Source organism: Microcaecilia unicolor, chromosome 9, assembly GCF_901765095.1.
Source record: "Microcaecilia unicolor chromosome 9, aMicUni1.1, whole genome shotgun sequence".
Classification (NCBI taxonomy): domain Eukaryota; kingdom Metazoa; phylum Chordata; class Amphibia; order Gymnophiona; family Siphonopidae; genus Microcaecilia; species Microcaecilia unicolor.
The window spans coordinates 2,145,512-2,164,601 of NC_044039.1; the positions used below are offsets into that span (position 1 = coordinate 2,145,512).

Sequence of the window (19,090 nt, forward strand, 5' to 3'; positions counted from 1 at the left end):
GTCTGGTCATCTCTCCATGAGCTAAAACTGAAGTGTAATTGGGTTATGCAGCAAGACAATGAACCAAACCAAAGAGCAAGTCTATATCTGAATGGCTGAAGAGAAACAAAATTAAAGTTTTGGCCTGGCCTACTCAAAGTCCCGATTTGAATCCAATAGAGATGCTGTGGCAGGGCCTTAAATAAATTCAGTAATAATTGTGTCATGTGTTTACTCGAGTTCCCTTTGACTAATATTACACTTTGTTTAAAGATCAGAAAACCAATCAGTACGACATACATGCAATGATAAAGGAAATGGGGGGGAGGGGGCTTTTTACATCACTGTAAGAACACTCAGTCTCCGGTTCACCCACTTGTTGCCTGGTTAGTTCTACTTGTTGACAGAAAAAGACTTATTGACTCAAATAAGACATAATCTGTCCTCCTTACTAAAACAGAATGCTAGCAACATTCTTAGAAACTTCTGAAGATTTTACGTATGAATCAACAGCACTTCATGTAATTCAAGTCGAGTCTGCTACTAGCACAGTAATGGTACATGAGGCTGGAGTGATTTCTCTACCCAGCATTAAGGCATAAAGCACTCGTTGAAGGCTGTTTATGCTGCTAATCAATTATAGATCAATAAAACATTTGAAATGTATGCTAGGTCTGTATTGATCAAAACAAAATTACAATGAAAAACGGGAGCATCACATTCTGTAATGTCCAGTTGCTTAATAGGGTTAAACGTGAGCCAATCATCTCTTTGTAAGCACGTCACTACTTTTCTGAACCCTTTACATATTCTGCAGCAATTCAGTGATGGAAATCATCAACTAATAACCATCATTTTAACTGACTCAGAATTTCTATTTTTATATTTTATTAACAGCAGCCAAGTTTCAAAAAGAAGCAGCATTAAATTATGCACACTGGGAAATGATTTGCTCACGTGTACCATCATAATTAATAAGGACCCATCAGAATCACTTTGAGACTCTCTCAACACAGGGCTAAACGCTGGGAAATACATTTGCATATGGCGGAGACCTAATACATGCAAATTTATTTCATGCATACCAAGCATTTGTATCCTGAAAACCCAAGTTACAGTGGGCAGGTTTGTTAAGCCACCGGTGCTCCCAGAATTTCAGAGAAGTTGCTGCTCAGCAACATTTTGAATTGATGCTGGGGTGAAAATTGCTTGTGCTGCGCAGCCGTGAAATATTACCGAGCATGACTGTCTTGCAAACTCCATGTTGCCTTCCTGGTGTCTTCTTTGGTTCCTCTGAAATCAGCGCTCTTATCAAAAACTCTTGGTTAGCCCTCCAGGCAAGTCTTCAGTTTCAGACACAAAAAGCGAGTTGTCTATTCATTGCCATATATTTTAACCAAAACCAATGTGTTGCCGATGAAACAAAAGGCAACATGTCCAACTTCCTTACCCTGAGCTGAAGCAGCACAATAGGCTTATGACTGATAAATCACCTGAAGGAAACTGGGACTTCAATATTTGAACACAGCTGCTCGAAAAAGAGCAAAATTGCCGACTAGCCTCAATGTTCCAAGAGGAGGCAGGGGCACTGCTGGAGAGGGAAACCGGTTGCATTCCTGGGCCTCTTTCATTAACACATGCCTTGAAAGTTCTTCGTATCTTTGTGGGAAAATGACTGAGCAGGTAGGTACTTACAACAAGTCATCTTGCATGAATTTCCATATCGAAGTGCGATCAGATCCGTTCCAGCTCTAGTAAGACTAAAGGTATGTTTTAGATTCTTGACATACCACCTTTATGGACATAACTTAACCTCATGCTGACTTGTATCTTAGGGGATGGGATTATAACAACCCATCAGACGCTGGCACAAGAGCAAATACTAGCAGAACTCGAACTTCCCAAATTATCTCACGACTTTCAGTGGCAAACCCAGAAAGAGAGCAAAGCAGCTTTGCCAGGAAATGTCTGAGATGTACTCTAAAAACGTCTCCAGAGCACAGGAGAACTGTGATGCACTGTCACATCTTGTCAACATCCAGAATAAACCCCATCTATCTTTGGCACACGGGTGCTTCAAGCAACATGAATATTTAAAGTTCAGAAAGACTTCTTGGTGCCACTTCTAGCCGGAAAACTGCCACAATAAGCACTTTTTAATGTGAAAACACTGATGGCATGAATGTATTAGCTGGGAAAGATCAGCTGTCTCAGAAGCTAAAGTTGGCAATGAATCATTTAACAGCATTAAAACTACAATTTAGGTCTAGTAGTTAAATCGAAAACTCTCTCCCACTCCACAGAACAAAAAGTATGGCTATGTGCAGAACACAGAAATAACACTCAGCGGTGTAGCTAGGTGGGGCGCCAGGGGAGCGGTCGCTCCCCCAAACGGAGTTCTGCCGGTGCCGGCACCTATTTTTTCTTGTCATATTGCACTGAAAATGTGCACCAGTGAAAGTCTTCTCTCACTCCCCCCGCACTGCCAACCAGGCTCAACCTGGCTCCGCTTCTGATAACACTGTTGCACAAAAGCTTTTAAAAAAATAACATTAGGGACCCCGGACCGTATGGTCAGAGGACCGCCTTTCATCTCCAATTTACACAAAATGTTTTCACTTCAAGTTCAAACATACGGAGGTTAAGTGACCTGTTTAAAGGAACAGTGAGGATCTTGCGCTGAATGCTGAGTGGAACCGTTGTCGATTATGGAGTCATGCTTAAGAAATTCAAAAGCCAACCAGTGAAGAGTGACGTTACAAGGAGGAAAAGAAATCTCATACAACTGTGGCAACAAGGAAAACAACGCTTTTTTTTTTTTTTGCGATTCTTCTGCCCACAGTGCAAAAAGTAATCATACATCAAAAAAACAACCCTGAAAATATTTTTTTTATCTTGCATATTGTCATTTTGGCACATCATACGAACCGTCTATAATGACTGTGGGGCAGTGTGTATGATGTGCCAGAATGACAACATGCAAGATATGATTTTATAATATCTTGGAGGAGTGACCTACTGGTTAGAGCACCGGTCTTGCAATCCAGAGGTGGCCAGTTCAAAGCCCACTGCTGCTCCTTGTGATCTTGGGCAAGTCACTTAACCCTCCATTGCCTCAGGTACAAACTTAGATTGTGAGCCCTCCTGGGACAGAAAAATATCCAGAGTACCTGAATGTAACTCACCTTGAGCTACTACTGAAAAAGGTGTGAGTAAAATCTAAATAAACATATGGAATGTTGCTATTATTGAAGATTCTACATGGAATGTTGCCACTTTTTGAGATTCTGGAATGTTGCTACTATTTGAGATTCTACATGGAATGTTGCTATAGTGGAGGAGTGGTCTAGTGGTTTGAGCACCGGTCTTGCAATCCAGAGGTGGCCAGTTCAAAGCCCACTGCTGCTCCTTGTGATCTTGGGCAAGTCACTTAACCCTCCATTGCCTCAGGTACAAACTTAGATTGTGAGCCCTCCTGGGACAGAGAAATATCCAGAGTACCTGAATGTAACTCACCTTGAGCTACTACTGAAAAAGGTGTGAGCAAAATCCAAATAAATAAAGATTCTAGAATTCTAAAGAATAACAAGATTCCATGCAGAATTTCAAAGTGTAGCAACATTCCATATAGAACCCCAAAGAATATCAAGATTCTGGAATCGTAAAGAGTGACACAGTAGCAACATTCCATGTAGAACCCTAAAGCATAACAAGCGGAGGAGTGGCCTAGTGGTTAGAGCCCCAGTCTTGCAATCCAGAGGTGGCAGGTTCAAATCCCACTGCTGCTCCTTGTGATCTTGGGCAAGTCACTTAACCCTCCATTGCCTCAGGTACAAACTTAGATTGTGAGCCCTCCTGGGACAGAGAAATATCCAGAGTACCTGAATGTAACTCACCTTGAGCTATTACTGAAAGGTGTGAGCAAAATCTAAATAAATAGTGACATCACAGATGAGGCTGGCTCTTACTGGTGGAATGAGGCACTATGACATCACAAGCTGGTTAAATCACTGCTATATGTAATAAAAGTGAGCCAAGCATAGGACAATCTAATGGAGGAGTGGCCTAGTGGTTAGAGCACTGGTTCAAATCCCACTGCTGCTCCATGTGATCTTGGGCAAGTCACTTAACCCTCCATTGCCTCAGGTACAAACTTAGATTGTGAGCCCTCCTGGGACAGAGAAATACCCAGTGCACCTGAATGTAACTCACCTTGAGCTACTACTGCAAAAAGTGTGAGCAAAATCTAAATAAATAAAGATTCCATTCAGAATCTTAAAGAATAGCAACATTCCATGTAGAACCCCAAAGAATATCAAGATTCTGGAATCGTAAAGAGTGACACAGTAGCAACATTCCATGTAGAACCCTAAAGCATAACAAGCGGAGGAGTGGCCTAGTGGTTAGAGCCCCAGTCTTGCAATCCAGAGGTGGCAGGTTCAAATCCCACTGCTGCTCCTTGTGATCTTGGGCAAGTCACTTAACCCTCCATTGCCTCAGGTACAAACTTAGATTGTGAGCCCTCCTGGGACAGAGAAATATCCAGAGTACCTGAATGTAACTCACCTTGAGCTATTACTGAAAGGTGTGAGCAAAATCTAAATAAATTAATAGTGACATCACAGATGAGGTTGGCTCTTACTGGTGGAATGAGGCACTATGACATCACAAGCTGGTTAAATCACTGCTATATGTAATAAAAGTGAGCCAAGCATAGGACAATCTAATGGAGGAGTGGCCTAGTGGTTAGAGCACTGGTACTGCAATCCAGAGGTGGCCAGTTCAAATCCCACTGCTGCTCCTTGTCATCTTGGGTAAATCACTTAATCCTCCATTGCCTCAAGTACAAAAGATTGTGAGCCCTCCTGGGCCAGAGAAATATCCAGAGTACCTGAATGTAGCTCACCTTGAGCTACTACTGAAAAAGGTGTGAGCAAAATCTATATATATAAATAAATAAATAAAGATTCTAGAATTCTAAAGAATAACAAGATTCCATGAATATAAAAGTGTAGCAACATTCCATGTAGAACCCCAAAGAGTAACAAGATTCTTCGGAGTGGAGGAGTGGCCTAGTGGTTAGAACACCGGTCTTGCAATCCAGAGGTGGCCAGTTCAAATTCCACTTCTGCTCCTTGTGATCTTGGGCAAGTCACTTAACCCTCCATTGCCTCAGGTACAAACTTAGATCATGAGCCCTCCTGGGACAGAGAAATATCCAGAGTACCTGAATGTAACTCTCCTTGAGCTACTACTGAAAAAGGTGTGAGCAGCTCCAAGTAAATAAATAATGCAAGATTAAAAAAATATTTTCAGGTGGTTTTTTGATCTATGATTACTTTTTGAACTGTGGCCAGAAGAATCGCTAAAAAAAAAGCGTTGTTTTCCTTGTTGCCACAGTTGTACGAGATCTTTTTTTCCTCCTTGTAACGTCACTCTTCACTGGTTGGGTTTTGAGTAGCATCTACAATTGATTTCAGTGAAGCTGATCTGTGTTGTGGTTTATGCCATGCTTAAGAAGCCAGGATGAAATACTAATCGATCGTGCCGCAAGGGATAGAAGGGTTTGTGACTGGCACAGGTTAACAGGGCTGCATTTATATATAGGGCCACTCTCCTGGCTACAAGGGTCCCTGTACGCTCAGTGCTAGGAGCTGAATGTTTATGGACTGAGTCCATAAAGTGCTGCAGACAGTGAGGTACAGCGTGTATACAGAGATCACTGCAGGAAAACACACACACACATCATAGCTGTGGTGCAGGCAGCGAGGCAGGGTGTATAAAGAGATGGTTGCAGGAAAAGCATTGGGCCCTTCTGTGCTGCCAGATTACAGCTGAAGTTGATATTTTATACCCAAAGACCCTACCCTGTAACAAACACAGAAGTGTCAACTCCAAAAATTGTGATTTTTATTCAACCTTTGTAATCTAGTCAAATAAGCATTACTTACTCTACAAAATCTACATCTGCCTGCGTCCTGCTCTCTTAGCTGCCCTCCTGGGTTTCTTCACGTGCTTAAGAAGAGTTTGAAACGCAAAGAAAGATCGCGCTTATTGAGATCTAAACGCTGAAAAAGCATTATCTAAACACAAATTTGTGGAAAACAGAAGCGGACAACATCACGACTCTGTAGCCAATTGAAGAGTTCAGGGTAAAAGGGGGTCTGTGATGCACCTGCCAGCCTCGCACCGTAAGGACCAGAAGCAAAGTTCCACGTTCTGACGCACTGCACAAAAAGAAACTCACGCCAGCACCTTTTCCCTACCCCGCTCAGCAGTTTTCCTTTGACTGGAGGATCTGGCAAGGAATTTTGTGTGGGTAAATCAATTAACCAGTACACTGCAAAGAAAGGAAAAAGGATTTTGTCACTTACCCTGCCCACAGGACTGGGTGGGTGCACGGCATGCTCCGACGCTGGCGCTTCATTAATCATGCTTACGGTTCGCTCTTTCGTCTCCTGAGAAGCCATTGTAGCGGCAGTCCTGGAAAAAGAATGTGCCATAGTACTATCATATCTACATATGTGCGGACCAGACAGTAGCAAGTCTGAGCCAACTATTACTGCTCAGATGAGGCTGACTTTTTAACAACGAGTCCCACAAAACCAGCTCCTCAATATTACGCATACAACATTAGCGTCAAGCTGAAATCCCTCCCACTGGGTATCTCCTGCCTCAGCCACCCACTGTGCCATCTGGTAGGAGAATGGAGAGGCCTCAGGCCTTGCCACAGCATGAACGTTGCAAACTGCTTTTATAGAATGCTGTTCATTCAGAAATGATTCCAAGTACCAGACGGAAACTGAAACACGTAATGCAAGGAGCAGAACTTACTGTTCATTTACAACGAATATGCAGTTATCTTGTGAGGGTTGTCCTGTGACAGGGTGTTTGCAGGTCACTTTACGTTCATTATGACTGTGGAGACAGAGAAAAGCTCTCATGAAAAAAAAGCAGTTTATGTGCTTCATTTTGAACATTAATCATGGTTAACACTGCAATTAACACATTTTATTTCTCACAATTAAAATAAATCATGACGGCTAGTAAAATAAATCACACTGCATTGTCTCCCACACGATCTCCCTGTCTGTCTCTTTCCAGTTCTTCTCCCACTCTCTTCCACATCCCTGCCCCACCCCCACCCCAATCCACAGCATGATCCGGCATCTCTTCCACTATTTCCCTCCCTCCATCTGCGGTTTGGCATTTCCCCTCCCCCTTCTCAATCCTAGAAATCTCTGCCAACCATACACCTGCAGCCTGATCCAACCCTCTGAAGCAACTTCCTGTTTTGGTATGGGCAGGACAAGTCACAGAGAAAGCTCCAGAGCAGGCTGAAGAAAACATATGTGGATCGCTGCCCTTGTCTAGGGCCTCTAGAAGACATTTTTAAGGTCTGCTGGGGGGGGGGGGGGGGGTGGGGACTGAGAGATGTGGGGAAATGCTGAACCGTGGGCAGGGGAATGAAGGGAAATATGCCAGACTGCACAGCAGGAGTGAGATATGTGGGACAATGGGAGGGAGGGAAGGATGGAGGGAAAGCAATGCTGGACCTGAAGATGGACGAGAGGGAGAGACTGCTGGATAATAGGAGGGAGGGGTGAAGGGGAGGAAAGGAGAGATGCTGGACAATGGGAGGGAGGGGGGAGGGACAAGGGAAGAGAGAAACATGTCGGACCAAGAGGCAGGCCAGAAGGGGGGGAGGAAGAGATGCTGAACCACAGGTAAGGAAGCTAGCAAGACAGGGAGAGATTTGGGACTCTGGAGGAGGAGAGAGATGGGACAGAAAGATACTGGGGGTGGACGGAAAGGGTCAGGCAGATGTCAAGTTACAAAGGTGGGGAAGGAGGAGGAAGGAGATGCTGGTCTACAGGGAAAGGAGATGCTGAGAATGGTGGAGACTTTCGTGAGACCTCATTTAGAATATTGTTACAATTCTGGAGATGCACCTTCAAAAAGATACAAACAGGATGAAATCGGTCCAGAAGCAATCTAGTAAAATGGTCAGTGGTCTTCATCAGAAAGCGTATGGGGACAGACATAGAGATCTCAATATCTAAACATTGGAAGAAAGTTGGGAGAGGGGAGATAAGATACAAACACTTAAATACCTATGCAGTATAAATGCACAGGAGATGAGTCTTTCAACTGAAAGGAAGCTGTGGAATGAGGGGGCATAGGATGAAGGTGAAAGGGGTAGACTCAGAAGTAACCTGAGGAAATATTTCTTCATGGTGCTGAATTTTTGGAACAGCCTTCCGGTGGAGGTGGTGAAGATGAAAACAATATCTGAATTCAAAAGTGCTTGGGACAAATACATAGAATCTCTAAGGGAGAGTAGATGGCAGAGATGGGAAGACTGGATAGGCCCATATGGTCTTTATCCACCTGTAGGTTTCTATGACTCTTCTGAATTTCACACCTCTGTACAGTCCATAACTCAGCCACCTCTAGACTACTGTAAATCACACTGACTCTTGATGGATGCTTGGAGTTTAACAGCGTGACCTTGATTTTTAAATCTCTGGATGATTTGGTTTTGTCACTGTTAAAATCTGTGTTGGAGGTGAATTTGCTACATATAGTCTGTGCTTTAGTTTTCAGGGCTTCCACTTCATGTAGCATTTGATGAAAGTCCAATCACTGTCCCAATTGTCACTGAATGAAGATTGTAAAATTCTTTGCTCACTGACCTTCATTCGGAAACCAACCTTCTATCTTCCCAGAAAAAATAAAAGTTGCGTTTCTGTTTCTATGGTTATTCTCACCTTGTAAATGTAGCTTTTATTAGAGCCTGGTTCTACGTTTTCTGTTCTATTGCACTGCAAGATCTCGGGCTCTGTGGTGCACTGTAATCGGTTCCAATCAAAAGAAATGAGATTTGGACTGCAGTGACAGCTTCAAACATTTATTCATTTTGGATACGCTACTCCAGGGGTCCTCAGGACACACCAAGCCAGGCAGGTTTTCAGTATATCCATAATGAATATGCATGAAATAGATTTCCATACAATAGAAGTAATGGAGTTGAGAAGTGGCCTAGTGGTTAGGGGGGTGGACTTTGGTCCTGAGGAACTGAGTTCAATTCCCACTTCAGGCACAGGCAGCTCCTTGTCACTCTGGGCAAGTCACTTAACCCTCCATTGCCCCATGTAAGCCGCATTGAGCCTGCCATGAGTGGGAAAGCGCAGGGTACAAATGTAACAAAAATAAAATAGATACTATTGGAGATTCTACACGGAATGTTGCTACTATTGGAGATTCTACATGGAATGTTGCTACTATTGGAGATTCTACATGGAATGTTGCTATTCCACTAGCAACATTCCATGTAGAAGGCTGCGCAGGCTTCTGTTTCTGTGAGTCTGACGTCCTGCACGTAGCAACAGTGGAGGAGTGGCCTAGTGGTTAGGGTGGTGGACTTTGGTCCTAGGGAACTGAGGAACTGAGTTTGATTCCCACTTCAGGCACAGGCAGCTCCTTGTGACTCTGGGGAAGTCACTTAACCCTCCATTGCCCCATGTAAGCCGCATTGAGCCTGCCATGAGTGGGAAAGCGCGGGGTACAAATGTAACTAAAATAAAAATAAAAAAATAATGGAGGCAAATTTATCTCAGGCATATTCACTGTGATAATCCCAAAAACAAAAACTGTGGATATCATGAAAACCTGAGGACTGGGTTAAGAACCCTTGAACTACACCCATCACCTGTTCTGGGTGACTCCAGACAGTCAGGCTTTCAGGATATCCGTAATGAATATGCAAACCAAGGAGACACTATATGCAAATCTCTCTCATGAATACTTAATGTGGATCTCCTGGAAAGCTGACTGGCTGGGATCTCCCAGGGCAGGTTTGGGAACACTGGTCTTTCTATCTGCTTTAATGAGTGGTGTATGCTGCAGGTTATTTGGTTTATATACTGGACTCCTTTGAATTGACCGCCATTGTCCCTGACCTTTCACTTTCACCTTGGTGGTTTGTCAAAGAAACCCTCCTACTTTTCTCTCAATCTATTCGGCCAGATTTTTAAAATCTGACAAACAAAAGCAAAAGCACCACAGAGTAAAAACTGTTTAATATTTCACTCAGAAGACTCAACAAAAGCCTTTGGTCAGCAATTTTCTCTTCACCCTCCCTCAAAACTATCATCTTCCACACTGAAGAATTTTTTTTTAACAGAACAATTTGGATGTACGGTTACTAAATTTAGACGTTGGTTTTATTTAGTTTTGCCTTTCTATGTTTTGCTTTCCCCAGACGTGGTCTGTGGTCTGGGGCACTTTTCCAGCTCCAAACAGCAGAGGAAGGAGTCCTTGGAAGCACCGTGTGCTTAACACTTCAGTGACAGTGCAATGCAAATAATCTCAGAATGAAAGGTTGTTAGACCGCCCCCCCCCCCCTCCTCCTATGGGACTAGGAACCAGCCCAGAAGCCTTCTTCATTCATAACTTACCTTGGTCCACTCTTCACAATGCCAAGCCTTGGCCTGAGGCCATGAGTGGAGGAGCAGCAGCCATGACATCCAGAGATGGCCAGTTCAAATCCCACTGCTGCTCCTGTGATCTTGGGTAAGTCACTTAACCCTCCGTTGCCTCAGGTACAAACTTAGATTGTGACCCCTCCAGGGACAGGGAAATATCCAGAGTACCTGAATGTAACTCACCTTGAGCTACTACTGAAAACGGTGTGAGCAAAATCTAAATAAATAAATGAATGAAATTTGCCAGGACTCCTTCTGGACCCCCACAATCACCGGTCTGAAATCTAGGCACTAGGTGTGTGTACTGCATAAAAATATTGTTCCCTTCTCTCTCTCCCCCCCCCCCCCCCAGCATCCAACTACTGGTCAACCAAGAAAGCAGAAGAGCTCAGCTGGGACACTGTATGAAATAGTATTCAAAGCCAAGTGGTAGCAAAAGACCGAATATCACCCTAATTCACACCACATGTGCACATGCTGGTCCTGGCAATCTGACCACTCACTGGCATGTATTATTTCCACATTAAAAAATCTGCTTACTGTGCAATCTGCAATAGGGAATGTAGCCGACACTGCACAGCAAAAAAAAAAAAAAATCCCACCACCACAGGCATGGGCAACGAAAGCCACACTGCACAGCAGATACGACATCAACAACCTTCCAGAGCAGACTGGATGGGTCAATGTTCCATTGTAAAACACACTACGTAGACAGCACAAACAGCTGACAATACGACAAATCAAGAAACACTGCACTATTCCAGTCTGAAAACAGACCTCTGACCCTCCTTACATTTGCTTCAGAGGTTCTAATGCTTTAAAACATGAATCACAGTTGGTCTGACCAAAGGTCCATCAGGCCCAAAATCCAGTACCCATTAAAAAAGCACTCCAGGAATGATGCGTCAAAAAATGGAAAATTATGCAAAAGCAACTGCTATATTTTTAAAGCAAATATTAAAGAGAAAAATATTTTAACCACCACACAAACACAGAATATATTACAATATAAGATAGCTGTAATTGTCTATTGCTTATACTTGATTTATTTTTACTGTACACTGTCTTGAGTGAATTCTTTCAAAATAATCCCAAACGAACAAGTACTTCTTACTCCCTGACTCTCTATTCCTCGAAAGCGCAAGTGTGTAAGTAAATGCACACCCTAAACCATTTTGGCTGCCTCTCTCTGGCCTCTCTATCCTCTTGAAGCAGAGCCTCCAGAACTGAAATCTAGAGGAAGCCTTGCTCGGAGGCCCTATTTCCTTTTTAATATGCACCCTGCACCCTGCCTTGTCAAGCAACTTTGCCAACTTGCGATCATCAGATGCAAACCCTCTTCTGGTTAATGCAATTATTTATTTCATAGATTTATATCCTGCATTATCTAAATAGTCTATGTGGGTTACAAACAACATACATAATACATTCACAGAACAATAAACACTAGACAAAATCAATTAAAATAGCCATCATCAAAAAGACTCAACTCAAATATTAATGCTTCCGGATCCCCCAAGTGTTTAATTACTAGGCACCTTACTGTTCTTGGAGTTTTCTTACATCATTTCTCATTCTGTCTACTCTCTCAGGGGTGTCCACTTTGTTGCAGATCTTAGTACCATCTGCAAAAAGATAAACTCCTCTTTTAAAGGGGTTCCGTGTTACTCTGGTGCAACAAAACTGACCGAGGCAGGTGGCCACCTTATAGAGTAACCAATTTATTGAGGCAAAAGCTTTTCAGTACCAGAATCTCTTTCATCAGATGCATAAAGTGAAGTTCAGGACATAAGTGCATAATAATAATAATAATAATAATAATAATAATAATAATAAAACTTTATTTATAACCCACTATATATGCAAGAGTCTAAGCGGCGAACAAGCCACATACAAAGTACAAAAGGACAAAACAATAACAATTATTTCTTTACTCAACAAACTATAAAAATTACTATATCACTCTAACATTAAACCATATAGCAGTTTAGATTTATGTAGTATAAAATAACATACATCAAGGGAACCAAAGGCCTGAAAACCATATGGGGAAGGAGAGGATACATTTAATTTATTCTTGCATCCCCCCTCCCTCCCCCGTGAATTTTCCAAATATGTTTGCATGTCCTGAACTTTACTTCATGCATCGTGAACGACATGGATTCTTGCCCTTGAAAGTTCAACCACAATAAATCAGTTAGTCTATAAGGTGCCACCTGGCTATGACACCCTTCCAATTAAATCTGCAAATATCACCGACAGATATATTGAATAGAAAGAACCTCAAGACTGATCCCCAAGGAACACATCACCCCTGTTATCACTCAACCAGTTTCTAATCTGGTTCTCTACCTTGGGCTCCACCCTCAGGGTGTTCAGTTTATTCATAAGAATATGTGGGACAGTAGCAAAATATTTCATTTTATTCATCAAATTTGCAGATGACACCAGTTGTTAAATTGCATGCAGACTGTGAGAACTTGCAGGAGAATCATGCGAGAGACCTGGACATCCAAATGGAAGATGAAAATTAATGTGGACAATTGCAAAGTGATGTACATAGGGAAAAAAACCCTCAAATTATAGTGGCACGGACCTAGGTTCCACAGCTGGAGTCATCACCCAGGAAAAGGATGAATGAAAGAAGAGCGGGATCTAGGACTGATTGTATCCAAGTATCTTAATGTGGTGAAGCAGGTACAAAACGCAAGAATTACGCCTGAAAGCATTTAAAGTGGTTTGAAACATCTTCTGTGGGGATCATTAAACAAGGACAAGCCTACACTTTAGTACTTACTACTTTTTCATCCTCAGGGGCTTTTGTGAAATGCAACTTGACAAACTCCCTGGTTCGGTTCATCAAAGTAAAAATACTTGCAAGATAACCGACTGCGGTCACGAGCCTTCCTGAATTCAGGTAGTGGACACGGTTTGCTGGATCATTATTGCAATTACAAACTTGGGAGAAAATGATCACAACTCTGTGTTGAAGTTCAACAAAAGAGCTCTAGGTAACACTTTGACTAATTCAATCCATGTGTGATGAGCTTTAAAAAGCCAGCCCCTCCATTGAGTCAGGGAAGAAACAGCGCAGCTCCCCAGAGTCTGCTCAGTACCTGCCAGGTAATTACAGCTCGGCCAAGGAGAAGACTTGACAAAGGCGACAGTTCCAAGTGCCTAGGTCTGAGGATGAAAGGCAAGAAAGCCAATGTCTTTATTACGTCCTTCTGTGGTGTTCCAAAGTATCTCATTTTCATTTCAAATGTTTTGCATTCTTTATAGTTCTGAAATTCCCTGCTGAGGTGTGACTTTGCTCTTCTTAACAATGTGTTATTTGATTATATGTGAAAATATATTCTTGTCCTTAATTGTTGGCTTATTTCATCACCTAGCATCTCTCTTCACAATGTTTGCACTATCTCCCATCCACGAAGTTCACAGAGGAACAAGAAAGTGAACCTTCACGCTATCTGTCTTTCCCATGTGGACAGCTGTGATTCAGGGTAATACTCCATAGGGCAACCTGGCATATGCAACATTTTTGGTGGCATGCGTACTAGATAATGCTAGCACAGCCCACAAAAGCTTGTTACCAGCTGATGGGTTCCTCTTGATTTCTACGGACTTTTGCACTTATGTCCTGTGTGTGTTTGCAAGGAGAATGTACTGGGAATGGTTTTCAGAAGCCACTGGTCTCCGTTCACGTTCTGCACTGGCTGCGTGAAGTTCTTTTCTTCCTGGAAACGTAGTGTATTGCATAGCCACAGAAATCTGCTGACCACGACACCAAAGAATAATCAGGAATGTATTGACAAGGGCTTGCGTGTCTGCAAATGACTTAATCAGGACCAAATGTCCTGAGCTGCACGATGTTAAGCCCGAGACTGAATGAAGCTTGTAACAACAATCACATTCACAAACAAAGATAAAAGTGAACAGAATGTCACGATATATTATCAGTAACATGCAAAATGCCTGCAAATAGGTGGGGAAATGTGGGATACAAATGCAATAAATAAATAGATCGTTCTGTGCATAAATATTATTGTGCAATGCCACTTGTTCAGCACTTTACTAGTTGTTCCCTCGCACCCACCCGGCCATTCTTTTTAACCCACACCTCTTCAACAAAGCCCGAAAAAGAAAGCTGCAGGTCCTCTATTCCTGCATTAAGAGGAAAAGGAGGTTCGACCGTCTCTCTAACACAGGCCACAGAGGAACAAGCAAACCTTTTACGCCTCCTTGAACCTGCCATTAAAGCCCTTTTCACCTGAAAGCAAAAGTACCATATGTACACTTGATACAAATCAGAAGACATGAGAAATGAACTTTAATGTGCTTATTATAAATCATCAATACTATATCAAATTTTAATTTTTTAATAGTAACCTAGTAAAGTATCAAAAGAACACTTTGGCATTCAAGATGATCTTACAGCAGTGAAGGAAAACATTGACATTGTAAGTAGTAATTTATTTATTGAGATTTTGCTCACACCTTTTTCAGTAGTAGCTCAAGGTGAGTTACATTCAGGTACTCTGGATATTTCTCTGTCCCAGGAGGGCTCACAATCTAAGTTTGTACCTGAGGCAATGGAGGGTTAAGTGACTTGCCCAAGATCACAAGGAGCGGCAGTGGGATTTGAACCGGCCACCTTTGGATTGCAAGACCTGTGCTCTAACCACTAACCTACAATAATTTCCAGAATTTTTCTTCAATATCTTTTTGCAGTTCCTAAAAGCAGCTATGAACAGCCTCACCCAGACTACATTTTCCTAGCTCTCAACACTTTTCATAGCCAGATGAGGTGATGCAACAGGGTTTACATTTTTTAAAATGCAGCAAAGGCAGAACAGCTGGTGGGGTTCTCTGGCGATAAGAGACACGAGGTGTGGCTAGGGAGCAAAATAAAGGGAAGGCAAAGAGAGGGAAGAAAGTGGGAGAAATGGAAAATGGGGGTGAGAGAGAGAGAGAGAAGTGAAAGGGGGGAGGGAGATGGGGGAATAAGTCAGAAAGGAGATGAATTTAGAGAGGGACCAAGAGTGTGCCACTCATAAACACCCCACTTGGCTATGCAACCAACTGCACCTCCCACTGGCCTCCAGGAAAGGAGGGGGGGAGGCAGGCAGAGACAGGACTGCCAACTTCCAAGACATCTAAAAATACTGTTCCTTCTGCTAGAACCCTATGGAACCTGCCCCAACTCTTCCTTCCCCAGCATTTCAGATCATTAAAGGGCCAAACATAATACAGCCCCTCCCTCCCTCTTGAGTGATCTGAAATGTCCTTTGTATCCCTTCTTTTGAAGGTCTTGTGGTATCTGCTATAGAACCCTGAAATGACATAGTTACCAGCTGATCCAGCATCTCCAGCCACAGAAGCACATTCAAATGATCAGCCTCACTGATCAAATCTACAACACAGATGAGAATCTCAAGAAAATATACTGGCTGTCTCCTCAGATGATCCTCAGTTTACCAGCACAGCCATTCAAACACCTCACCTTCATTTTCCTTTCTTAAAAACCTCAGCTCTGAAACTCTCAAAAGATATGCCAAATCCCACTGCAAACTAGACACGTGCCCAAATAACCTCATGAAATCTGCTCCTCAACAATTCATAATAGACCTAACGAACCATGTGAACTTCATGCTACAAAACGGACTTTTCCCAAAAGAAAAAGGAAAAATCTTACCCCAATTCCTAAAGATACAAAGAAAAGCACGAGTGAAATAACCAACTACAGGCCAGTAGCATCCATACCACTAATAACCAAAATAACCGAAGGAATGGTAACCAAACAACTCACAAACTATCTAAACAAACACTCAATACTGCATGATGCCCAATCAGGATTCCGGTCGAATCATAGCACAGAAACAGTATTAGTCACCCTTATGACTAGATTTAAACAAATAATTGCGACTGGCAACAATATACTCCTCCTACAATTTGACATGTCAAGTGCCTTCGATATGGTTGATCACGGAATCCTATTACACATACTCGAATACTTTGGCATTGGAGGAAATGTCCTGAATTGGTTCGAAGGGTTCCTAACCCAACGTTCGTATCAAGTCACATCAAATTCGACCACGTCTAAGGCATGGACACCTGAATATGGAGTACCACAAGGATCACCTCTCTCACCAACCATTTTCAACCTAATGATGATCCCTCTGGCAAAACTCCTATCAAACCATAACCTCAACCCGTATATATACGCTGATGATGTGACAATATACATCCCCTTCAAACAAGACATTAACGAAATCTTCAACAAATCAATCAAAGCCTACACATCATGAACACATGGGCAGATGCATTTCGTCTGAAATTAAACGCAGAAAAAACTCAATGCCTGATACTCACCTCCCAATACAACACAAAGGAATTCACCGCTATAAACACACCAAACCTAAACCTTCAAATCTCAGAAACGCTAAAAATCCTTGGAATCACTATCGACCGCCACCTAACGCTCGAAACTCACGCTAACAACACAACTAAAAAGATGTTTTACAGCATGTGGAAACTGAAAAGGATAAGACCATACTTCCCAAGATCCGTCTTTCGCAGCCTAGTGCAATCCCTCGTACTCAGCCATCTGGATTACTGCAACTCACTATACTACTACTACTACTACTACTACTACTTATCAGGTTGCAAAGAGCAAACACTGAGGAAACTTCAAACAGCCCAGAATACGGCAGCCAGACTCATCTTTGGAAAGCCAAAATATGAAAATGCAAAACCATTACGAGAGAAACTGCACTGGCTTCCACTCAAGGAACGCGTCACTTTCAAAGTATGCACATTAGTCCACAAAATCATTCATGACGAAGCCCCAGCCTACATGTCTGAGTTAATAGACTTACCACCCAGAAACGCCAAAAGATCATCCCGAACCTTCCTTAACCTCCACTTCCCCAATTGCAAGGGCTTGAAATACAAGGCGCTACACGCGTCAACCTTTTCTCACATGAGCACGCAGTTTTGGAATACACTGCCGCGCAACTTAAGAACGATCCACGAGCAAGCTTCCTTCCGCAGATTATTGAAGACCCATCTTTTTGAAAAAAATTTACGGAAAGAACCAAAACACATAAAGTCCATACTTACTGTTCATTAATGCATCATACATCCACTTCTGAACTCTCATTCCCGTAATATCACATCACTCATACCTTTACTCACAGAAAGATATATACCATATGTCTTCATGCCTTATTATCGCCCTCTAAGCTCCCATTGTCTCCTTCCAACGTTTCAATGTTTGTGTTCCATTGCTACATTCCTTAACGACACCTCGATTGTCTCGCATAACTCTGCACAATGTAATCCATAACCAATCTGTAACAAATTGTATTTCCATCATTTAACTCATATTGTAAGCCACACTGAACCCGCAAAAAGGTGGGAAAATGCGGGATACAAATGCAATAAATAAAGAAATTTTGCAAAAAAAAAAAAAAAAGTTACCCCATGCATATCATAAAAATATGGGAAACTACTGTCACGAATTTCAAAGGGGCGCCATCCCAGCCAGTTTTCTGTGTTATCTTTTTATTGGCTTCTGTGTAACCCACAATCCCAGTACAAGGCTCCGAACAGCTGTCTCCACTGTAGCTGCCAGCTTGTGCCCTGCCTAAGCTAAGCTGCAAAGGACACTCATGTGCCCACACTTCCATCTCTAACAGCTGCTTGTTTCCTGCTTTGCAGTTGGCTCTATACAAAGATCTGAGTCATTCTGAAATAGAAAAACAACAACACTGCAAAGCCTGTTATTAGCCATAAAAAGGGACATAAAGACAGGTTTCTAGCTGAACAATATTGGTTGGGTCAAAAGGAATGCAGCTTTTAACTCTTCCTTCCCCTCCAAACTCCTAAAAAGCAGAGCCGAGAAACCAAAGCTGTATAAATCTGTAAAATGGTGGTTACGATCTATAGCACCCCCACCCCCCCACAGACTCTGGTGACCAATCCTGGGCAATCTACTTTTTCCCTGTTCTTCTGGGACCCACATATCCACTGGAAAATAAGTTCAGGAAGCCAAAGTTGCTTACCTGTAAGTGAGGTTCTCTGTAGAAAGAGGGATAATCAGTGGGCAATGTCACTTGATGGTACCACCATAGACTTCGCTCTCTGAACGTAGAAAGACCTAGTGGTCTTTCTCTAAATGTGCACAACAGCTGTCTCCCAGGCCTCTCAGTCTAAGACACAGCTTGGAAATCAACTCCCTAGGATAGTTGGAAGGTGAGTATGTCCGATTTATCCTGCTCTCTATGAAGATCACCCATAACATGTAAGTAACTTTCCTTTCTCCTGTGATAAGCAGGATGAAATCAGCTATATCAGTCACAGATATCCTGAGTCGAGAACTACCCTGTTTAGTCTAGACCATTGATTCATAGGGAGACCTGGAAAAAGAACCAGGAGAATTGACTAAGAGTTGAATAGGCCTTGTAAAACTGTTCGTCCAATTGACTAAGTGCCCCAAAGGACATTTGTCAGACAGCAGTGCAATGTGAGGAAAGAAAGGAGGATCATATTATGATCCTACAAATTTCTTCTATTGAGACTGTGAGGAAATAGGCCACAGATTGGTGTGCATTCACTATGTT

General features: G+C 42.5%; 1 protein-coding gene across 4 annotated transcripts in view; it reads right to left on the bottom strand.

Annotated features, from left to right (window-relative positions):
* Window positions 1-19,090, bottom strand: part of PLEKHA5 (pleckstrin homology domain containing A5) — a 278,604-nt gene that overhangs the window by 117,561 nt on the left and 141,953 nt on the right. For all 4 annotated transcript variants that reach the window (XM_030214050.1, XM_030214049.1, XM_030214048.1 and 1 more), the window contains exons 4-5: window positions 6,814-6,897; window positions 6,354-6,462 (exon numbers count right to left, since the gene is read on the bottom strand). In XM_030214050.1, the coding sequence (XP_030069910.1) occupies window positions 6,354-6,462; window positions 6,814-6,897 (193 nt within the window). The remainder of the gene's footprint in view (window positions 1-6,353; window positions 6,463-6,813; window positions 6,898-19,090) is intronic.